The sequence below is a fragment of the Patagioenas fasciata genome, chromosome 3, assembly GCF_037038585.1.
Source record: "Patagioenas fasciata isolate bPatFas1 chromosome 3, bPatFas1.hap1, whole genome shotgun sequence".
Lineage (NCBI taxonomy): Eukaryota > Metazoa > Chordata > Aves > Columbiformes > Columbidae > Patagioenas > Patagioenas fasciata.
The window spans coordinates 54,259,203-54,278,568 of NC_092522.1; the positions used below are offsets into that span (position 1 = coordinate 54,259,203).

General features: G+C 38.9%; 1 protein-coding gene across 1 annotated transcript in view; it reads left to right on the plus strand.

The window, feature by feature from the left end:
- Window positions 1-19,366, plus strand: part of PRKN (parkin RBR E3 ubiquitin protein ligase) — a 717,498-nt gene that overhangs the window by 123,391 nt on the left and 574,741 nt on the right. Inside the window, exon 2 of the mRNA XM_065835898.2 lies at window positions 17,478-17,641. Within this exon, the coding sequence (XP_065691970.1) occupies window positions 17,478-17,641 (164 nt within the window). The remainder of the gene's footprint in view (window positions 1-17,477; window positions 17,642-19,366) is intronic.

A 19,366-nucleotide genomic window follows, 5' to 3' on the forward strand; every position in this document is an offset into this window, starting at 1 on the left:
TTAATAACTTAATGATCTAACAGTCCTTTTTGAAAACAAAGTTATGAATTCATTCTTGTAATTATTTATAATCTGTGAGCTGAATATTTATATAATAAAATCTAAAATATTCTGTACTATCAAGCAGATGGCAATAATGTACCTGTAGCATTTTATACTTTTAAAATCTATTTTAGGAGTATAATGTGCAACAGAGTTTTATACTGAATACAAAAATATTCCCTTCAGTTAATTAATCTTTATGCATTCTTTGTTTGACTTCAAATTAAAACTTTCTATTCTTCTACTACCCTATATACTATTCTACTATTCTTCTATGGAGAAGAATCATTTACAGTTTTGGACCGCTGGAGTGCAATCTTGGCCCTGCTGTGGGTGGAGAAGATGGCTTTGTTGCTGCCATGGGACCATGCTCTGTCCCCATGTGCCTTATTCACTAGTTGTGACAGTCCAGGCACGGCTGACTTGAGGCACTTGAGCCAGAGGCAGCTCGGAAGTCAAAGGTGACGTTTGTAGCAGGTCTGTGGCCAAGGACAGATTGCAGATGTGTGGTTGCGTTGGGGCTCCTGGATAGTCCCTTGCTGTGGAAAATGAGCAGGTAAGAACTGGAGAGGCTGGCTAGAAGTATGTAGGGATCCATTTACACATCCTGCTTCATCCTGTCCTTCAGTGGAGAGGGAGGGATCCCTGGAAAACCCCTCGAATGTCCTGCCTGTGGACTACAGCACACCTAGAGCAGCCTTTGTCTCTGTCTTTCCAGCACGTGTGGGATGAATCTTGTGGCTCTTGACCATCTGGTATTTCTGGAGCATGGTTCATGAGGTCAGGACTGTTGGTACTATATCAGCTGCTTTTGGCTACAGTTTAGAAATAATGCTTTCTCACATGATTTTTCTGTGATGCACTTCTCCTTAAACTGTGTGGTTAAATACACAGGGATTTAATGGAAATGTCAAAATGATCAAAACCTTTTTTTTCTTTATATTAGTGCAGAGAAACATTTAGTGGTCGTGATTTAGTGAACTGTATACAGCGCTAGACTAATCTGGTTCCTCTCTGTGTCACCCAGAAGCCTTCAGAAAAGGTTAGCATTTGAAGTTTAGCATTGTGTGTTCCAACTTGCTCTGCAGAGGTGCTTGTGTTTCTCACAACAGTGAAAAGTGGTGCAATAATCCTTTAACAGTTAGGCCTAGTTTGATGATGTCAGGGTGAGCGATGCCAAGTCTGGGTGCCCAGGTCTGCTCCAGTTACCATCAGTGCAGAATAAGGAAACCAGTCCACCTACTTGGTATGGTGAGCTTTGTAGCTCAATTACATATGGAAAGTTTTCTAAATCCAGAAAATAAGGTTAATTTTTAGTCTTTTTCATCATAATATAGACTCTTGAAATGTTCCCATTAGTAACTAGCACATGCATATATGCACAGTGTGTGTATCTCTACGTAATACATGTATATATAAAGTTAGTGCAGGCATATAGGTAGTATATATGTGATTAATGACTCCTAAAGGAACTACCAGATAATCTTTCCACAGTATTTCAGCATTTCTAATGTGTTTCACAGAAGCTAATGCATTTTTGGGAGGGCTGTTCAAGCAGTGTTGAAGTTGCCAGTGAGCAGTGAGTGTAACGTGGTCTGTTCTGCTCCTGGGCCCGGACCGTTTCTTGGCTGTCCCAAAGCCTGCACGGGCACAGGTGCTGAGAGCCTGTGTGGTCATTAAAGATATAGCAACTGTGTTTTTCAAAAGAAGCTTCTTGGGGTTAGTTTTCATTTTTTAATGCAATCTTCTGAGTCTTCCCTTGTTATGACCTTCATAAAATCATTGCAATAACAGTATTGAATCTAATTTTGCATCAATGCAAATGTATTGAAGGAACATTTCAGCAAAATGCTGTTACATTTATGTACAGCCAAGTTAGACTTATTATATTGGCCCTACATTCTCTTAATGGCATCTACAAGGGAGCAATAAAGAAGAGCGTTCTCTTCTACTGGAGTATGAGATACTATGCAAGGATCCCTTTTGTTTTCTTTTTTTCTTTTTTTTTTTTTTTTGTCCTTGAAAAGGTATTGAAGCAGATGTACTGCAGAATTCTAGGTTCATGGTTCACCTAGGCGGCAAGAAGACCTGGAATTGTACTGAACTATTCAAAGGCAGAACATACTGAAGAAAAGTGCTAAATAATTTTAAGTTATACAAACTTCAGTTATACTAATTTCAGAAAACAACAGGTATTTCAAACCAGTATTTGTATCAGTGTCGTCTTGTTGTTGTTTTAATTTAGGATTCTTGGAAGTTTTCAGAGACTTTCATTTTCTGTTGAGTGCTTTGATCAATAACACAGGCTTATTTTGAAGAAACACATATTTATGCTTTGTACTTTTAAACAACTTTTATTGAATGATTTTGTGAAATTCCCTTATGAAATGAGCATCTGCATATTGTGAATTTAGGACTGATTATTCCCTGTGGCACTTTTGTATGAAAAATCAATATAAATATTTAACATTGTGAAATGTGTGACTCCTGGCAGGAGATGGAAATGTCTTGGCAAGTACACACTGGAAGATGGACTTAGTCTTTCATGTTTTCTTCCCTTGTGAGTGCATTCCCTTACCTGCACTATTCTTTATTTTTCTTCTACTTTGTTCTAAAAAAAAATTCCAAATCAAAGCAAAACAAAAAACCCTACATTCTTCATGGAATAGTTAGGAAAAAAAAAAAAAGTTAAAAAGAAAAATGTTGAGATGTACTCTTTCCTACAGATGTCCGTTCTTCGTCCTTACCCTTAATGTGAGTTAGAGGATCTTTACTAGCTTCTGTTTTTATCTGATTCCTGAAAGGCACAGCTTGGAGGAAGGACTTATTTTATACTGATTCTTAAGTTAACTTTATTACACAAGTGAAACTGAGACCACTTTGTTTTATCCCTCAAGTCATAGCACTGACAGTAGGTCCCCCCAGATCCTGGAGAAGCCTTTTTTCCTCCTCTGATCTATTTATTTTCTGTTTCCAGTCTTTTCCTCTCTTAGTTTCATTATTCCCTGCCTGTCCCTTTTGCAATGCTCCATTATATACTGAGATTTACTTACTGTATTTTTCAAGTAATCTTTTATGAGTCACTCAGAATAAATATCTGGTGAGTGTTGTCTGGACACAGGCCTCAGGCTTCTGAGGTCTCCTGGGTCTTCCTGGCATTTCAACCTAAGGCTTATGATTATCACTTTAAGTCATGGTATTTGGTTTGCTTCCTTCTGTTCTACAAGGCATCTATTTCTGCATCAGTCCTGATTATTTTTGCAATCGAAGGGCTTAACAGTATTTCATGGACAGGCCAGCTCACCACTGTTGAAGATCCAGGGTAGCCCAAGATTGTCCAGAATTACCTTGCACTCCAGGCTCCTACAACTTGGGAAAGCCAGAAACTTTTAGGATTCTAGAAATTCTTCCTACCTCTTACAAGGCCAATGAGGCTTTGGAGTGACAAGCACATAAAAATGCTGGCTTCAGAAAAACTGGATTTTGGGGGAGGTAACATTCCCTTTTTAGTCTGACAAAATATGCTTTTTGGCTTCTCTGCTTGTAAGTAATATCATTATAGAAGTTGTTTGTCACGGCAATGAAACAGTTTCACTAACATAGTATAACTGTTAATTGCTGTTGCTGTTTCTGTTGTATTAATCATGCAAAAAAAGTCTTGCAGGGTATACATTAATAAGCTAAGTAATGGTGTCTTTTGGGAAATTTAAAGAAACCTCCCTATTAAAGTGACCTTTGTTAATTCTCTGGAAACCAAGAGATGTGCTAGGTCCTCTGGATTTTTTTTTCAGGAAATAAAATAATGATTTCATCAATATGATGACAAATATTTGCTGTTTTGCAATTACCACCATATGTGGTATCACAAATACACAATGGCTCAAAGACTTTTGTACATATTTTTGTTATTAGTGTAACTTTCTCCATAATGAGAATTATTATTTTATTTGAGAATTACTAACTATTCATTTGTGATCTGCTTGTATCATTTGTGATTAATTCTTTGGAGAAAAAAAAAAATAAAGAAAACACTCTTTTTTGTGTAGCATAATAATTTATAAGAAGAAATATGTGTATATTTTATTTCTCTAAAACAAGGATTCCAAGAACATTGTCACCCCTTTAGACTTAATACTTGATGTACCCAGTTTAAAACAGCAATTTTTATTCAGAATCCAATCTAAACCTCTCCTTCTATTTTATTTCTAAAAGCCTCATGTTAAGTATACTATGCTCAGATTCAGTATTGTTGATTTACTGGTGTCTTGGTTCCACCATCTGTTTCTACAAAATTATTTTTACCTTAACAAGTATTAGTGTCTGCCACTGAGTGGCCCTTTGATGTGAAGTCAATCACAGACAAGAATAAAATAGCATAATAGACCATAATTTCCCATCTGATCATAAGCTCAGCCTTGTGTGCTGGGTGATTTCTTTCGAACTAATTGACAAATGCACTGACACAGGGAGTGATGAGCTGCAGCTGTCTGCCTGTTTTGTCAGAAAGACAGAAAGAAGGGAAATCTTGAGAAGTACTGAGGTGTTCACGAAACTGAGTTGGATCTTCTGGGAATTTTCGTGTTGAGAATGAAGAACTCGGTCTGTTTCAGTAAAAAAGACTCTCTGTTCTTTCAGTACTTTTCAGTTCTTTTGAGTACCTCAGCATTCTCCTTGCCTGTTGTTACCTATTTACCAGGCTTGCTTATCAGGGGGGAGTGCACTTTCTTTGACCTTCCTTTTCTAGTTGACATACCTGTAGAAGCCCTTCCAGTTATTCTTATCATCCTTTGCCAAGTTCAGCTTCAGCCATGCCCTGGCCTTCCTGACTCCATCTCTGCACAACAGGGCAGTGTCCCTATACACTTCCCAGGATCCCTGTCCCTGCTGGCACTGCCTGTGTGTTTCCTTCCTGCCCTTTAGCTTGACCAGCAGGTCTCAACTCAGCCATGCTGGTCTCTTGCCTTCCTTTCCTGATTTCACACCCTCAGGGACTGAGAGCTCTTGCACTTTATGGAAAGCCTCCTTAAAGGTCTGACATCTAAGACATCTGGCATCTGAGGGCAGTTTCCCAGAGGATCTTCTTGATTAATTCCTTGAACAGCTGGAAGTTGGCTTTCCTAAAATTCAGGGTCCTGACATTACTCTTAGCCTGACCCACATCTCTCAGGACTGCAAATTCCCGGAGCACATGTTCCCCTGCAGCCCAGGCTGCCTGCAATCTTGATGTCACTGATCAGCACATTTGTGCTGATAACCGTCAGGTCCAGTATTGCATCCCCCTGGTAGGGCTCTCACCTGACTTAAGAAGTTACCCTTGATGCATTCCAGGAGCCTCCTGGATTGTCTACAGCTAACGGAGCTACTTTTCAAGGAAATAAATATGATCTAGGAGATAACTATGACCTGAACTAGATAAAGTCTTCTAATGTTGATACCTGAGATACTATGATGTATCAAGGTGATAAGCTAAAACTTATGGGGCATCCTTTTTTTAATGGTGAAATTATATATCCTTCTTAGTCTTTAACAAAAAAAACCCCTGTAGTTTCTTAGCTTTCTAGTGAAGTATATCTTGAAATTGTAGGCTTGCAGGCCGTGAAATATCTGACTTCATATCAGCTATGGACCTAGATCTAACAGAGAAAGACAGAAATTGTTATGTCATCTTCCTCAAAGCTGCTGATATATGCAACAGTAAAGGTAAATCCAGCAGAACAAATGGGCAGAGAATTGGTAAAGTGGCAAGAAACATACACAGTAAATTTGTGGCACAGCAGAGCTCCACACAGTCTTCACTATTTGGTATGCGTTTGTATAGCATACACAAACTTAATGCTCTGCTTAATGTTTATCTAAACAACAAAACAGGAGTTGCAGGTACAGTACCTGAAATGTTTCACAACTTTTATCCCATTGTATTCAGCTGATGTGCTATATACATCACCATTTATCAATCTGAGGTCCCCTGCTGTATTTTGGTATTTCATTATGATTTGGAGTTTTTAATTTTTCGTATTTGTAATAGTGTTTGAGTCATGTGCCCAGTAAGCATGTGTTGTGGAGTCCCGACTCTCATCCTACTCAGCAAGTTCATGCCTGTGTCTTCTCCATGAATAAGGATTTTACTGTGTAGTGAAATAACAACATTCTGTGTTGGGGATTTTATACATACATACATATATATATATATGTATATATATATATGTATGTATGTATCCATATGTTCCATATATATGTATATATCTAATTACACACCCATTTTTATACATTTAATATAATTAAGGGGAGATTACAAAAGACTGTATTGGATGTATTTTAAATAGGTAAAATTAATTTTTTTGTGTTCAGAGAATATACTGAATTCAGAGAATTCTGGTGTGACATGGGGATATTTGAAACTGTGTTTCTTTTTTTCCAGCTAACTGGCAGTTTTATAGTAGGAATAATAGACTATTTTGGGCAGTCAGTTCAGCCCATACATTTTTGCCTGGCAAGAGTGGCTGCTGGGTATTTTCTTGTGTCAGGGACTGAAAGGTATTTAGTGCAGGAGTGTTTGTTATTTGGGCATGGGACAGATAGCAGAAGTAGATGTTAAAAACCAAACCAAACAAACAAAAAACAAAGGGAGGAAAACTCAAAAAAACTTCGAAAAACTCAAGAGAGAGAAAATTATATTTGAAATATTATAAATCTTCATGCTTAGCTACAGTAACTTCTTTTTTTTAACTAATTCAGAAGAAAAGTTTGGTACACATTTCTGTTACACAATTAAAAATTTCTTTGGCAACCCATCATTTTATAGTTCTGGTTTAAGAGTTTAACTTTCACTGTCAGAGAAGCAAACAGCTGAGATAGTTTTACTAAAGGTGGTGTAATTAACTCAGTATCTTTAACTAATCTTTACATCTTTAAGAGATGTAATTTTGCCAAAAAAAATTAACTTGGGCCTGTCAGGGTGAATTCCAAGTTGCTACAGAAGTGCTCTGTGTTTTGGAACAAAACATATTTTTCAAATGTTAAAACACAATGAGGTTCTAAAATGGTTTTAAAACTACCAACAGCATGGCTTTATGAAAACTTTGGTGCTGCCGTGAGCTTCCTGTAAGCTGGGGCTGGGAAAGGCGGGCGGGCAGTTGTGGTCCTGCAGGCCAGGGACCTGTGGCAGGAGGCACCATGTCTCGCCAGCCCCCGCGCTGGTGCAAAGCTGAGGGCTGTGGAGCTGGAGAGCGGGTCCCACACAGAGGTGGAGTGCCCAGCAGAGCCCGAGTGCCTGTGTTTGACCAGATTTGTGTTGGTGAGGCAGCCACGCTGGCACTGGCAGGGCAGAGTAGAGTGTCCCTCGCACAGCCCTGCCTGCTCGCTCTCACCTGAGCTAAATTACGTCCTGATTGAGGAACAGGAGCCCAGCTCTCTGCCACACACACACAGATGTGTGTGATTTTAGAACTGTTTCGAGACTCTCAGATATGCCATGGATGAAAAGATACTGCGTTTCCTCTGTTGAGGGCAGGTTGGTGCCAGCAGGGCAGCGCAGCGGCGTGGCCTGGCGAGCAGGAGTGCCACCTGGCAGCCAGGTGGTCAGTGCTGGGCGTGTGTCAAGGGACAGAGCTGGGATGTGCTACCAGGTCAGTGGAAGGTGGCAAGTCAGGTCTCATCCATGTGAGAAGCCCAGACAGGCTGGTCTGGGCCCTGCTGTGGTGTTGCTGAGGCAGGGGCTGACAGACCTGGTGGCTGACATGAGGCCCTGGGCCTTGGGCAGGCTGGGGGTGCCCCCAGTGCCCTGATAGTGTCTCTTCAGACCATTCTGCAGAGTAGTCATCTTCCTAAGTCTGCTCTGCTCTTGTAGTAATTTTACCATTGAGAAAACTGGTCTCAGGAGAAGAGATCATGCCTACTGTTTGAAAGAAAAGCAAAGAATCAGGAAGCAGAGTGAGGTTAGCATTTAAAAAGTGAAGGGTGGAGATATGATTGTCCCAGAACATCAAAGCTTATTTTTGTGCCAGTAGAGAACAGATAGAAGAGGTAAATTGGAAAGGTGCTCAAGGAAAAGAGACTGCAGCATGTAACCTTAAAATTGAGTGCTCAATGATGAAACGTAATTCCATCTGTGCATCATGTGTTTTAAAACAAATCAGGAAGTGATTGTAATGATACTGGGATCCCTGCAAATAGGATGAGTAAAACCAAAGAAACCTAGAGATTCAAAAACTAACATTAGACCTGTAAACATCAAGGAAATAAGCCCTACTGTGTTTCTGTTCTTCATAGCAGCTGGCTTCATCCTCTCCCTTCGAGCAATGCACATGGCTATACTGCATGGAACCACGTACTGGACTAACACTGTCCTGGGCTATAACAAAGTTGTATTCCATTGAGTTTTGGCTTGCTTTTATTTGTAGTAGCTCCTGTAGAAATTAAACAAAGTGAATATAAAGATTGCTGTGTGTCCTGGTTTTGTTAAAAACCAAGTTTCTCTTTTAGTGAATTTTGCCTGTCAGCTAAAGCCTTCATATTAGCTGCATTTTCCTGGAGAACCCAACACATGTTTTGGTTAAACCTAGCAATGGAATGCAAACTTATTGATAAGCACGGATGGACATCTCGCGAGAGGGGCAATGAGAAAACCAGTGAGCAAGAAACTGACCAACTGTGTATAACATTCCATTAACGTGAATACTTCATATAAAAGTGGGACATCACGAGGAGCTCGCCCTTTTTTGCCCTTTGTCCCTTTTCATTTTTTCCTTCTGCTTATGGCTGACATTAGGAGAGGACCTTGCTGGTTGTCCCTGTGAACTGAGGCCTAGTGACAGACTGAATCCAGCTCCGGTTGGCTACAGAGTCTAATCCAGGACTTTGGGTGCTGGCTCTGCAGTCGCTGAGACTTTCAAGATTGGTTTTGTATATTTTGTATTATTTTCTCTATTCTTATTAGTAGCATTAGTAAAACGTCTTTAATTTTTCCAACTCTCTTCTCTCTGTCCTTCTTTCCCTCCCGATCGCCTGTCCTGAGTGGGAAGGGGGGAGAGGGAGGGGCAAAAGGGGGAACTGGGGGGGAGAGGAGGTTAACGATACATCTGCCAGGGTTTGATTGTCACCCCACAATCTAAACCCTCGACATAGTGTGAGTAGGTGGGTAGGTAGGTTTGTTTTCACTGGAACTTCTGAATATTTTATATGTGGAATTAATCTGTTTCTACATAGCCATTCCAGTGATACATGTAAGATTTTAATCCATATTATAATATAGATTGTATGAATTTTTGTACTAATTTTTCCTACACTGAACAACTAACAAACTTCATGAAGTTAGAAAAGTCCTTCCTTAAGTGTGACAGCTGCCATCTTTATCATACATTTGTTTGAGTGATCTTTAGCTGTCCACCAATGCTTCTAGCATTTAGCAGAATAGAAACACCATAGGAAAAATATGTTTGATTTCCTGAGGAACTGCAAATGAGCATAACTGTAGTTAATGGAATCTCACTGTTGCAGTCCTCACCTTGCAGTCCCCTTTACAGCCTTAAAGCTATTGCAGTAGTCCTACTTGAGATTTTCTGACCTTCTTATGAATTTCATTGAACTCATGCAGTCTGTGCAAAAATACTGGCCCATTCTTCCACAGGACTGAGTTAATTTAAAAGCTGCAAGAGTATACATTTTATTTTTTAAATTTAATACTTCTTATTAATACAGAAAACTGTAGCATATAGCTGGAAATGTGTAGAGTTTAAAGACTCTTATCCATATCCAAGCACATTAAAGAACAGTATGTGTCTATTTAAAATGAAACATGAATTTAGCTCGATTCTGTATCAAGAAAGTTCATGGCAGCTTTGTGCTGACATAAGCATCCAGTAAATCAGGACAAAAATAGCTTGGAAAATAGCATTTTTAAGAGACTTTTTAAGGAAATGCTAACATAATTGTAGTGTCAGGTTAGCTAGCTATGCATTCCTTCAACTTTAAAGAGCATTTGGGTATGGTAAAACTGAGTGAATTATTCACAGGAAATATTGCACTGGACAAATTTAGCTTGTCTCTTGGATTAAGAGGCATACTTCCTAGAACAAAATTAGATTACTGTGAGAATTGCTGAGTTTAAAATTTGCTTCACTACAATACAACAAAGCAGTGGTATGTACATGCATACTTCTGGAGGAAAGAGTATTGCTGAGCTCTTGTCTTTTTTATTTGCCTGCATTCTTGGTGTGGGTTACTTTGGTAGCAAGGAAGAATCGTGAGGAAACTGTTAACCTGACTACTTGTTAGATTTTACTCTGTGTTACATTCTATGGAGTACATGTATGGAAATACAAACCCAGGACATTTACAGCTGTCATAGTTGTTCAGAACAAGAGTCTGTTTAACCCCATGTATTATTGTCTCCAGTAGTGACCATAAGTAGAGGGACCCTCCTGAAGAGAGACAATAGGGCAGGCATGGATGATTTTTCTCCCTGATGTTCTCACAACTATTTTTAAATCAAATTACAGGAGCTCTAAAATGTATTTTCCTAAAAAAGGGGAAAAAAAAAAATCTAGTGACAGTATCGATTATCTTTTACTGTCCTTGCAGTGATAAGTTCCTCTTTGGCTCAGGACATGACTGGAAGACATAGCCTTTCAAAGCTCAAAACCTAAATATAAACTCATTATTTCATGCTATTATATATTATCCTCGCCTTTTCACTAGAGAGATCACCGAGCTGCCTAGGCAGTAACTGCCAGTTTCTTTTCTCCCCCTCAGCTGAAATTTTACATCCTGCATCTACCACTTCTCTGGCAGAGTTTTCAAGAAGGTCTGTTGTGAGTGACATAAGTGAACATCTCATTTTTGTCTGTTTGAAGCCAGCTCCTGCAAGCCCAATATGATGCTCCCTAAATCTTGCAATGGGAGTGAGTGCCTGGTCTCTACTCACCCTTTCCGTGCTGCTCATAACTTTGTAGAAAACTGTCAAGTATAAATGTAGCATTTGTGAATGCTACTGTATTGCTTTCTCGAAACAGTTGTTTGAGTAAAAGTTGATAATGATTTTTATTTTTAAAAGAATCAGAAACCTCAATCTTGAAATTTGAGTTAATAATCATGGAACATTTTTTGTTATATTCATTTAGTGTTAGCTAGAACTAAAGATGTCGCTGTGAGAGGGTTTATTCCTCACTAAGCAGAGAAATAACCTCACCAATGATGGGATTTTATAGACATTGTTTATGTTAGTTTACTACATTGCTTTCTATGTGTGACTACATCATAAAATCATTTGCTAGGTGAAGGTAATTTACAAATGATCAGAAGCAACCAAATTACTCTAGCTTAATGAGTTGCCACTTATTGCCTGTGTAGGCTTTTTTTTCTGCTGCGGCTGTGAAGTTGGCTTACATTAATGTGCATTAATTTTATTTCACAAATGCAATGATCAAGGAGGCCTAATGCTGGCGGCTCTCATGGCTCAGCAACAAGTGATAACTCATTAAGTCATGGTTAACTTTGTTGCATATACTTGTCAGTCTGGACCTGGTGCAAAATATACATCAGGGCATTTTGCCAGGAAAACATCACACCAATGCCTCGATAGCTGCAGCAGCAACCTGCTCATCTCAGAGTAGTTTTTAAGGTGTTGATTTTCAACTACGCAGACTGAAATGTGTCAAACCATTATCTCACTCTTTTGAAAGCAGCAGAGGTTCTGTTTTCAGATTCCCCTCTCTACAGAAGAAGGGAGTTGTTGGCAGGTTTTTCAATGCAAGGGCATTGAGATTCAGGATCTTGCTACCTCAACTTGGTTCCAATTTATCAGAATTTGGCAACTTTTTGATGAAAAGGCATCTGCTTGAGGGTTTTCTTGGAGAGAGCTGAGGATGTCTGTGCTAACCGACGAAAGGGCTACGTGAATTCCTACAGGATGGTTATTCTAATGCTGATGAGATTTTATTTTATAGCACATATATGTCAAGAAAGAAATCAGGCATGCCAGTGGACCAGAGCTTTGTGACAGTGACAGCAGCCTCCAAAGCAGGACTTGATGTAGTGGAAGTAGGACAGAAATTAAAGTGGAGCTGGCTGAACCATCTTGCTCTCCAGTGCTCCTGGGAGAAAAAAGCCTTGGGAAGGTCCCCTAGTCTAATGTGGAACCTAGACACACAAATCTGTGAAGATAAAGAGAGTAACCAGTTCCAGGCTGCTGTAGTTACTGTGGAAATAGACTTCAAAGAACTTTGCACAAAGTTGTTTAACCGTTTGGTTGGACTTTCAGTAACACGTGCTGACTGGCTGTTTAATAAAAGTCTGCAATGGCTCTGAGTGATTCCTTTACAGTCCTGACCTCAGCTTGAACACTCTCCCCAACTGGTCTTTTGTTTTCCATTGTTTGTCTCTTTAATCTTTTGCTTGACTTCTTCCCCTTTTTTTGCAATTCCATTGACACACTGAAAACCAGGAAATAACAATAAAAAGCTGTAGAACAAGATTTACTGCTGTCACATTATATCATGTTCTGCTCCTAGTTTCTCACACTACATATATCCCACAGTTGTATTTCTACAATTTCGGTTATAGAAATTCCAGGCGGCAACTGACATTCACTCGGGGTTTATAAAGTGCCTACAAATGTATCTTATTTACATTAAATATAAATATTAAATAAATAGAATAGCATATTCCTGTATGATTGAGGATACAAGAGCTCTGAGCATCTGAAAAATATGGTTTTATTTTATTTATTGACCTGAAAACCATACTTAGAATAGCTGCCTTCAGCCCATGCCTTGAGAGGTGCTGTGAGTTGTGCCGTAAGAGAGGGACTCATCAGAACATTTCCACGCTACTCTAGCAGGTGGCCTCACGTGGAATTCTGCACATCCCCTACACATCTGCCCCATGTACTTCTGTCTGAGTTTAACCAGTTCGCATCTGCATTTGATTTAATTTCCAATGGAGTTTGTACTAACATGGTGAATTGTAAACAGACATAGCTGAGATGCAGATACACATTTCCTCCAGTATCCCAGTTATATGTGTAGCATCCTCCAGCATAAGGGCTAGACAGATTGCCAGGAGCAATACTGTCTTAAACCACCCAAGATTTTAGTCACAATCTTCTTCCCTTGTGTTCCCTTCACTAACAATTCTTGTATTACTTTATGGGGGAAAAGTCAATTGTCATGTGGTATCGTATGTGACTGAATTGTGCTGCTGACTCCATTTTTATAGTAGATCCAATGATGTATCATACTCTTTGTGAAACACTCAATCTTCAGGATAGCAATATTTATTTGAGAACTGGTTCATTTCTTTATTGTATTCATATGAAGGAAATGGCTCATCGTACATGAATTTATTAATAGGAGTCACTTCAGCGGTGATAACTTCTTAATTTTATTACAGTAATTTGAATACAAATCAGCTAAAAGTCACGACATTGAGTTCCTTGGGAACTTTTAATCATAATAAATGCTGGACTGTCTCTGTTGTGATAGACTGGTGTTTCCTCATGAGCACAGCCCCCACTTTTTTCTGGGATTTGTGTTGGTGCTTCATTCTGAGATAGAGAATCCAAACAGAGGAGTCCAGTCAACAGGACTGGAAGAATAAAGAAGTACTTATTTCCATGAAGTGCTGCAAATGAAAATATTTTAACACGTAGATGGTGCTTCTTGTTCAAGAAAAAACCAGAACATAGAAAATCAATACATTGAGTTTCTGATGGAATTCAGATGAAAACCAATGTCAAAATAGTGAAACTTCCCACAACTGGGAACCAGGATTTTAATTCCACTCAGTATTTGCTTCTGTGTTTGCCTCCGCTCTCTGGTCCAGTTGGAGCGACAGGAAGAGGTGGAGGGGCACGTTTTTAATTCTCACTTCAGTTTCCCTAAATTACTCTCCTTTGTGAAGACTCGGTACATTCTGTTTAGCCATCTTTAATCTACTGCTGCATGAGAGACCGTCATTTCTGTACATGAAATCTCTTATATCATCTTTGCACCTGAATGTATTTCACGTACCCTGCAACTCTGTGTATTCTTTTGTAGTATCAGTTTCTAGGGGGAAATGTGTTGCTCACTACAAATGCAATTCCTGCCCTTACACTCAGAACTGAGAACTTTCCCTCTGACACGCTCACAGAAGTGGCATGCTAAAGGAATATGGTCTTTGAAGAAGCCAGTTTCCACCACTTAAGTCATTATGCTGGACCAAAAAATTTCTTGCTATGTAGGTGCATACTTGAAAAAATGGGTATTTTTATAGGAAACACGGAAAATTCTGCTGGAAATATGTGAAAGCTACTTAATACAACTATTCCCTGAGGTAGCACTTGCTGATCCTTCCGAACAAGAGATTAATACTATCCAAGTTATTAAATGTAAAACTGAAATTATTGCATGAAGCTGTACAGCTTAGATATCTGAAAGATGTAGTGAAATATTTATATACTTTTTTATTAATCTTTCAATTATACCACTTTCCTCTGTTCAGGACTGTGCTTAAAACGTGTGGACTTAAAAGTAAGATTTTAAAGGTATCTAGAGGTTCAGATAGATACCAAGAGAGCTTTACAAAGGCACCTAGACACATCTTGATCTCTGGGAATCGGATCTTCTGACATTTACAGATACCAGCTTTTGATATGACAGCCAAGTCTCACGAAGTGTCCTTTTCTCAGACAAGTGTTACTGTTTGTCACCTTTTACAGATGTGGGAGCAGGAGAGTTGATCCAAATGGACCCTCCTTTCCTCAGTTCAGTTTGGCTACTTCTTAGCTTTAGTAACTTGATTTATTTATTTTGGATATCCATCAGTACTTTAGGCCTCAGGTAAATTCTCTGATCTTCTGTTAAGCCAATATTTATTTATCTTCCAGTAGACAAACTTTACATTCTAAGTACTTTCAAAGTATGTGTCCTTTGGAAGAGGTCTCAAAAGTCTGCAGAATGTCATCTGTGATCTTGTGAATAACGTGTGCTGTTAAGAGTGTCAACCTGATAGTGATGATTTAATTATGGAGTTGAAATGTCGAAAAGAAAAGAAAAAGTTTCTTTTTCCTAAGAAGACAGCTCGAAATAATATATTGATGAAATTCTGGTTTTATTCCACAGACTGAAGTTTTGTATTTAATCTTTTTATGCTCTGTGCCAGTAAGCAAAGGTCCCTTCTGTTCTTTTACATTAAAAAGAGTTGATGGATTGCAGACTTCATAAGAGAATAAATGTGTTTAAGGGCAAAATATTTGTGGATTAGAGCCCTCCAGCAAGAAAAGTTTGGCATTCTAGCACTTTTCTGAGTTAGTTCTTCAGGCTTGTATGGGAATAGTTGTAATCTTTGCTGTGGAATGCAAAATGTCACAGTCATACACTGTTTCCCATATTTGCTTGTGGTCACAATTATGAGATTGAAACTTGTGCTACCTGATACGCATTGGGAGGAGAAAACTATACTTGTTGGAAGTGAACAAAACTGAACATATTTGAAGGAAGGGGTGGGGACTGGTGATGCTAAACATCAATTATACTTGCAGTAAGTGTGTTGGATTTATACGGTCTTTAAAAATGAGTACTGCTTTATAATTAATTTAAATGACACTCTGCTTGTTAATGCTTATTTTATCAAGCACTTTCCTCTTACTAGCACATTTAATTTGCAGAGTCAATGCGCTTGCTAAGTTTTTTTTCATTTCCAAAACCAATAGCACTGGCTTTTGTAAATCTAGAGATAAAGAGGATTATTTATTAGTTAGCAAGAAATCTTTGGAGAGCTACATGTCTGTATTTTATATGTATGTGCAAGCATACCTATATAAATGTATAAAAAATACATGCACATAGTCAGATAGAACTCAGTATAATAAAAAAGTATATTCCCCATTGATTTAACTATATATTTTGCTACTGGCCCAGATAAAGTTATTTACAATAGAGCATCATGAGCGTTCTGGAAAGACAGGATATGTTCAGTTCCCATTAGCTGGAATTAGCTGGAAACTGTGTAACAGACCAAAGGGCATATGTACTGCATCCTGCAGCCTTCTGCAGTGCTATCCTGCATTCCTCTACATTAAGAGGATACTTTAAAGTGCAAAACTTAAAGTGTTGTGTAAAATTTTATTGGTATATAGCTGTGTCCCTTAAAGATGAGCCAAATCTGAGGCAAGGATGTGAAAATGCAAATACTGACAACATTCTTTGCTCAGCAAAACAATATCACTGTTCTCAACCATATTCAATTGCTTTTAATGCATCTGACAACTTTGCAGTGGTCAGGTAGACTTTATGTGTTTGAAAAATCATAAAGATCTGATTTTCAGTTTTAAAAATAGTTATTTCTTTAAACTATATAGATACTTTTGATCTTATGCTTCTGTCAGTCATCAAAAATGAAAAGGAATAAAATCTTCAGCTAAAACATTGCAGTGGGAATTGGAAATAAATCTTTAAGAAAACTGGTTGTTTCAATCAATACCCAAGCAGTTTAGGTGACAGGTACCCACTATCTAATTGATCTAAATTATTTTATGTTTTATATTGGGTTTTGCTAATTCCTTTGCTTCAGAGCCATTGTTTGAAGTGGTTCACTGTATGTCTACCATTCGTACAGTCTCTGTGACTGATATGGATATAATGAAGTTTTTTTCCTTGTTCATAGTTCTTGTAGTCATTCCCCTGACCGTGGACGCAATGAGCACATTCAGACTCCTTATGAAAAACAGCTCTTCCAGCTGAATGGCAGGAAGCTTATGAGTTTATTTATCAGACTTCTCTGGATGTAAAAAACAGTTGCTGCAGCTCTAAAAATTATATGACTGGTGCAGTAGTGATTTTCTGCACTGAAGGTGGATGCCAGCAGGAGTTATGTACTGCAGATATTTTAGTGAACTCTGAAAAGACCACACTCTAATACAACACTCCCAAACATTTCTGCTAGCCTGTTGTTTTCTTTCTATCATTATCTTCTGTAGAATTATATCTGTGGGAAACCAGTTTATATGACTGTGCTGTACTGTGTGACACGGAATTGTCTTCCCTTGTATTATTTAATGCATTTTTGCTGTAAAGCATACCTCAATTTTCTGCATTTATTTATTATATGCAGTGGGAAAATGCACAGAAAGTGTGTGTGCCCCATGCCTGCTAAGGTTAGGACTCAACTGAAAATCTGTTGTGCCAATTAGCAACTACTGAGACAGCTGCCTACCTGAGTCTCTTTTGATTCTGACTGTTTTCTGTAATTTTAAACACTATCAAGGGGAAACACATGGGTTTTGTTTATTGGTCACTAACTGTTCTGTGATGGGTTTCAAAATAGTACACTGAGTATTAATAGCTTTTTCTGAAAATAGTACACGCTCTCTGAAATTGCAGACTAAGCCTCTCGCATCACACAAGTGAAAACACCTTGTGAGAAAAGCTTGCTTTAACAGGTGTTTTGCTCTTGTTCAGTGTTTGTCAGGTTCAACTCCAGCCACGGCTTCCCGGTGGAGGTTGGTGCGGATGCCAGCATCCTCCAGCTGAAGGAGGCAGTTGCCCAGCGACAGGGAGTTCCAGCTGACCAGCTGCGGGTGATTTTTGCAGGGAGGGAGCTCAGCAATGACTTAACACTGCAGGTAAGTCTCCCTCAGTAGCTTTGCTTCTGGACTGTTGCCAGCTACGCTGCCTCTGCCTCTAATGCTGCCAATCTGACATTCATGCCTGAGATCTAATAGAATAAATAGTGCCTGGGGATTCCTTGAACTTTACTCCACACTGCTTCATTAATTCTGACCTTCTTAATTATGCATTAAAACAGCAAGCAGAAAGGATAGGGGAAGAGAGAGAATATGAGAGAGAGAGCACGAGAGAGAGCTGTGCGTAGTGAATAAATGTTTACTGACTACAGAAGCAAGCCATGCACAATTTCTGTATCTGTTCAATTTCTATCTTACTTATTCCATTTGAATCTTAATGAAGAAGGATGTGAATAAATTGCTCTAAATCTGGTTGCACAGTCATCACATTTGATAGAATTTGTAACCCAATTGTGACCCCTGGAGGATAGCTACAGGGCTGCTGCTGCTGCTCTGAGTGCTGCTGCACATGCGTGCAGGTGCATGCACTGCTGGAGGGATGGTTCCAGATCAGAAAGCCCACAGAAGTGTACTCCGGACTGCTGAGCTCATATATGTGTGAAGCTAAGTGAGTAGCAGGAACATGGAAGAGTGGCTATAAGTAGGTATCTGAATTTCTGCTCCTGAAGGTTAGTTAACTGTTCTCTTCAATAAATGCAGACGGGTGTTCATCTGTGGTGAGCAATAGTAAGCATGGAAAGGTAGGTTCCACTTCTTTCTTGTCTTTGCTACCATTACCAGCCCTGCTGCAGTTGCTTTATAAATATTTCTGTTTATCCTGTATGTGGATTTGGCAGTACACTCAGATACCCAGGGCTTAGCATAAGGTCACACATTCAAGATATTTGAGGAACTTGGGGAAACCTACTGGCCTTTCAACAGAGTGCAAATACAGATTTAATGAAACTGCTGTCTTTCTGTGTGATACCAAAGAATTGCAGATGCAATCTGCACTAGTGCAGGTGATTATATAAAAGATCTCTCAGAAGCAGAACTATTTCAGATTAATTTGCCCTCACACTTCAGAAATATTGCTGTATTTAGAATGGCTGCTAAGTCTGGGCACAGAAAGTCACTGTTGTATTGGTGACCTATCACTATTCCTCCTTGAGTATGATATTATTGCTTTGCAAAGAGTTTCAGGAAGTTTCAGCACACAAAGGAAGGTATAGAAATAGGAATTGTTCTCTATCTCCAATGCGTCACCTGTAGATAGTGTTGATTCATGTATTCATAGGATAAATGGCAATGTGCTACTCTGATTTATATGGGAAAACATATACATGAAAATGTAAGAATAATAATAAAAAAGATATGTGAATTGTAGGAGTTGCCAGTTACCTGTTGCTAGATTTGGGTGTCTGTGTTGTTCTGTCAGAAGATTCTGAACCACTTAACACTTCCTGAAAAGCTGTAGATATTGGTATTACTGGCTTTTAATGTCAGTAAGAAACACAGATTTTGGGCCCAGTTTTACTCTTGCAACCAAGTCTGTTGTCGGATAGAACATGCTACCTGTTGCCAGGCTAAATTAAAAATTGCTTTCCAAATATACAGGCCTTCTGGTGACTTAATTCATTTCATTGGAATGCCAGAATTACCATGTGTAGTCAAGACTTTTTATGATTTGGTAAATTGGACCTAGACTCATTGCTTTGACCCTTGGCTTCTAAAGCAGATAGGAAGTTCGAAAACTGTTTCAGATCCTATAATCCATATTCTGTA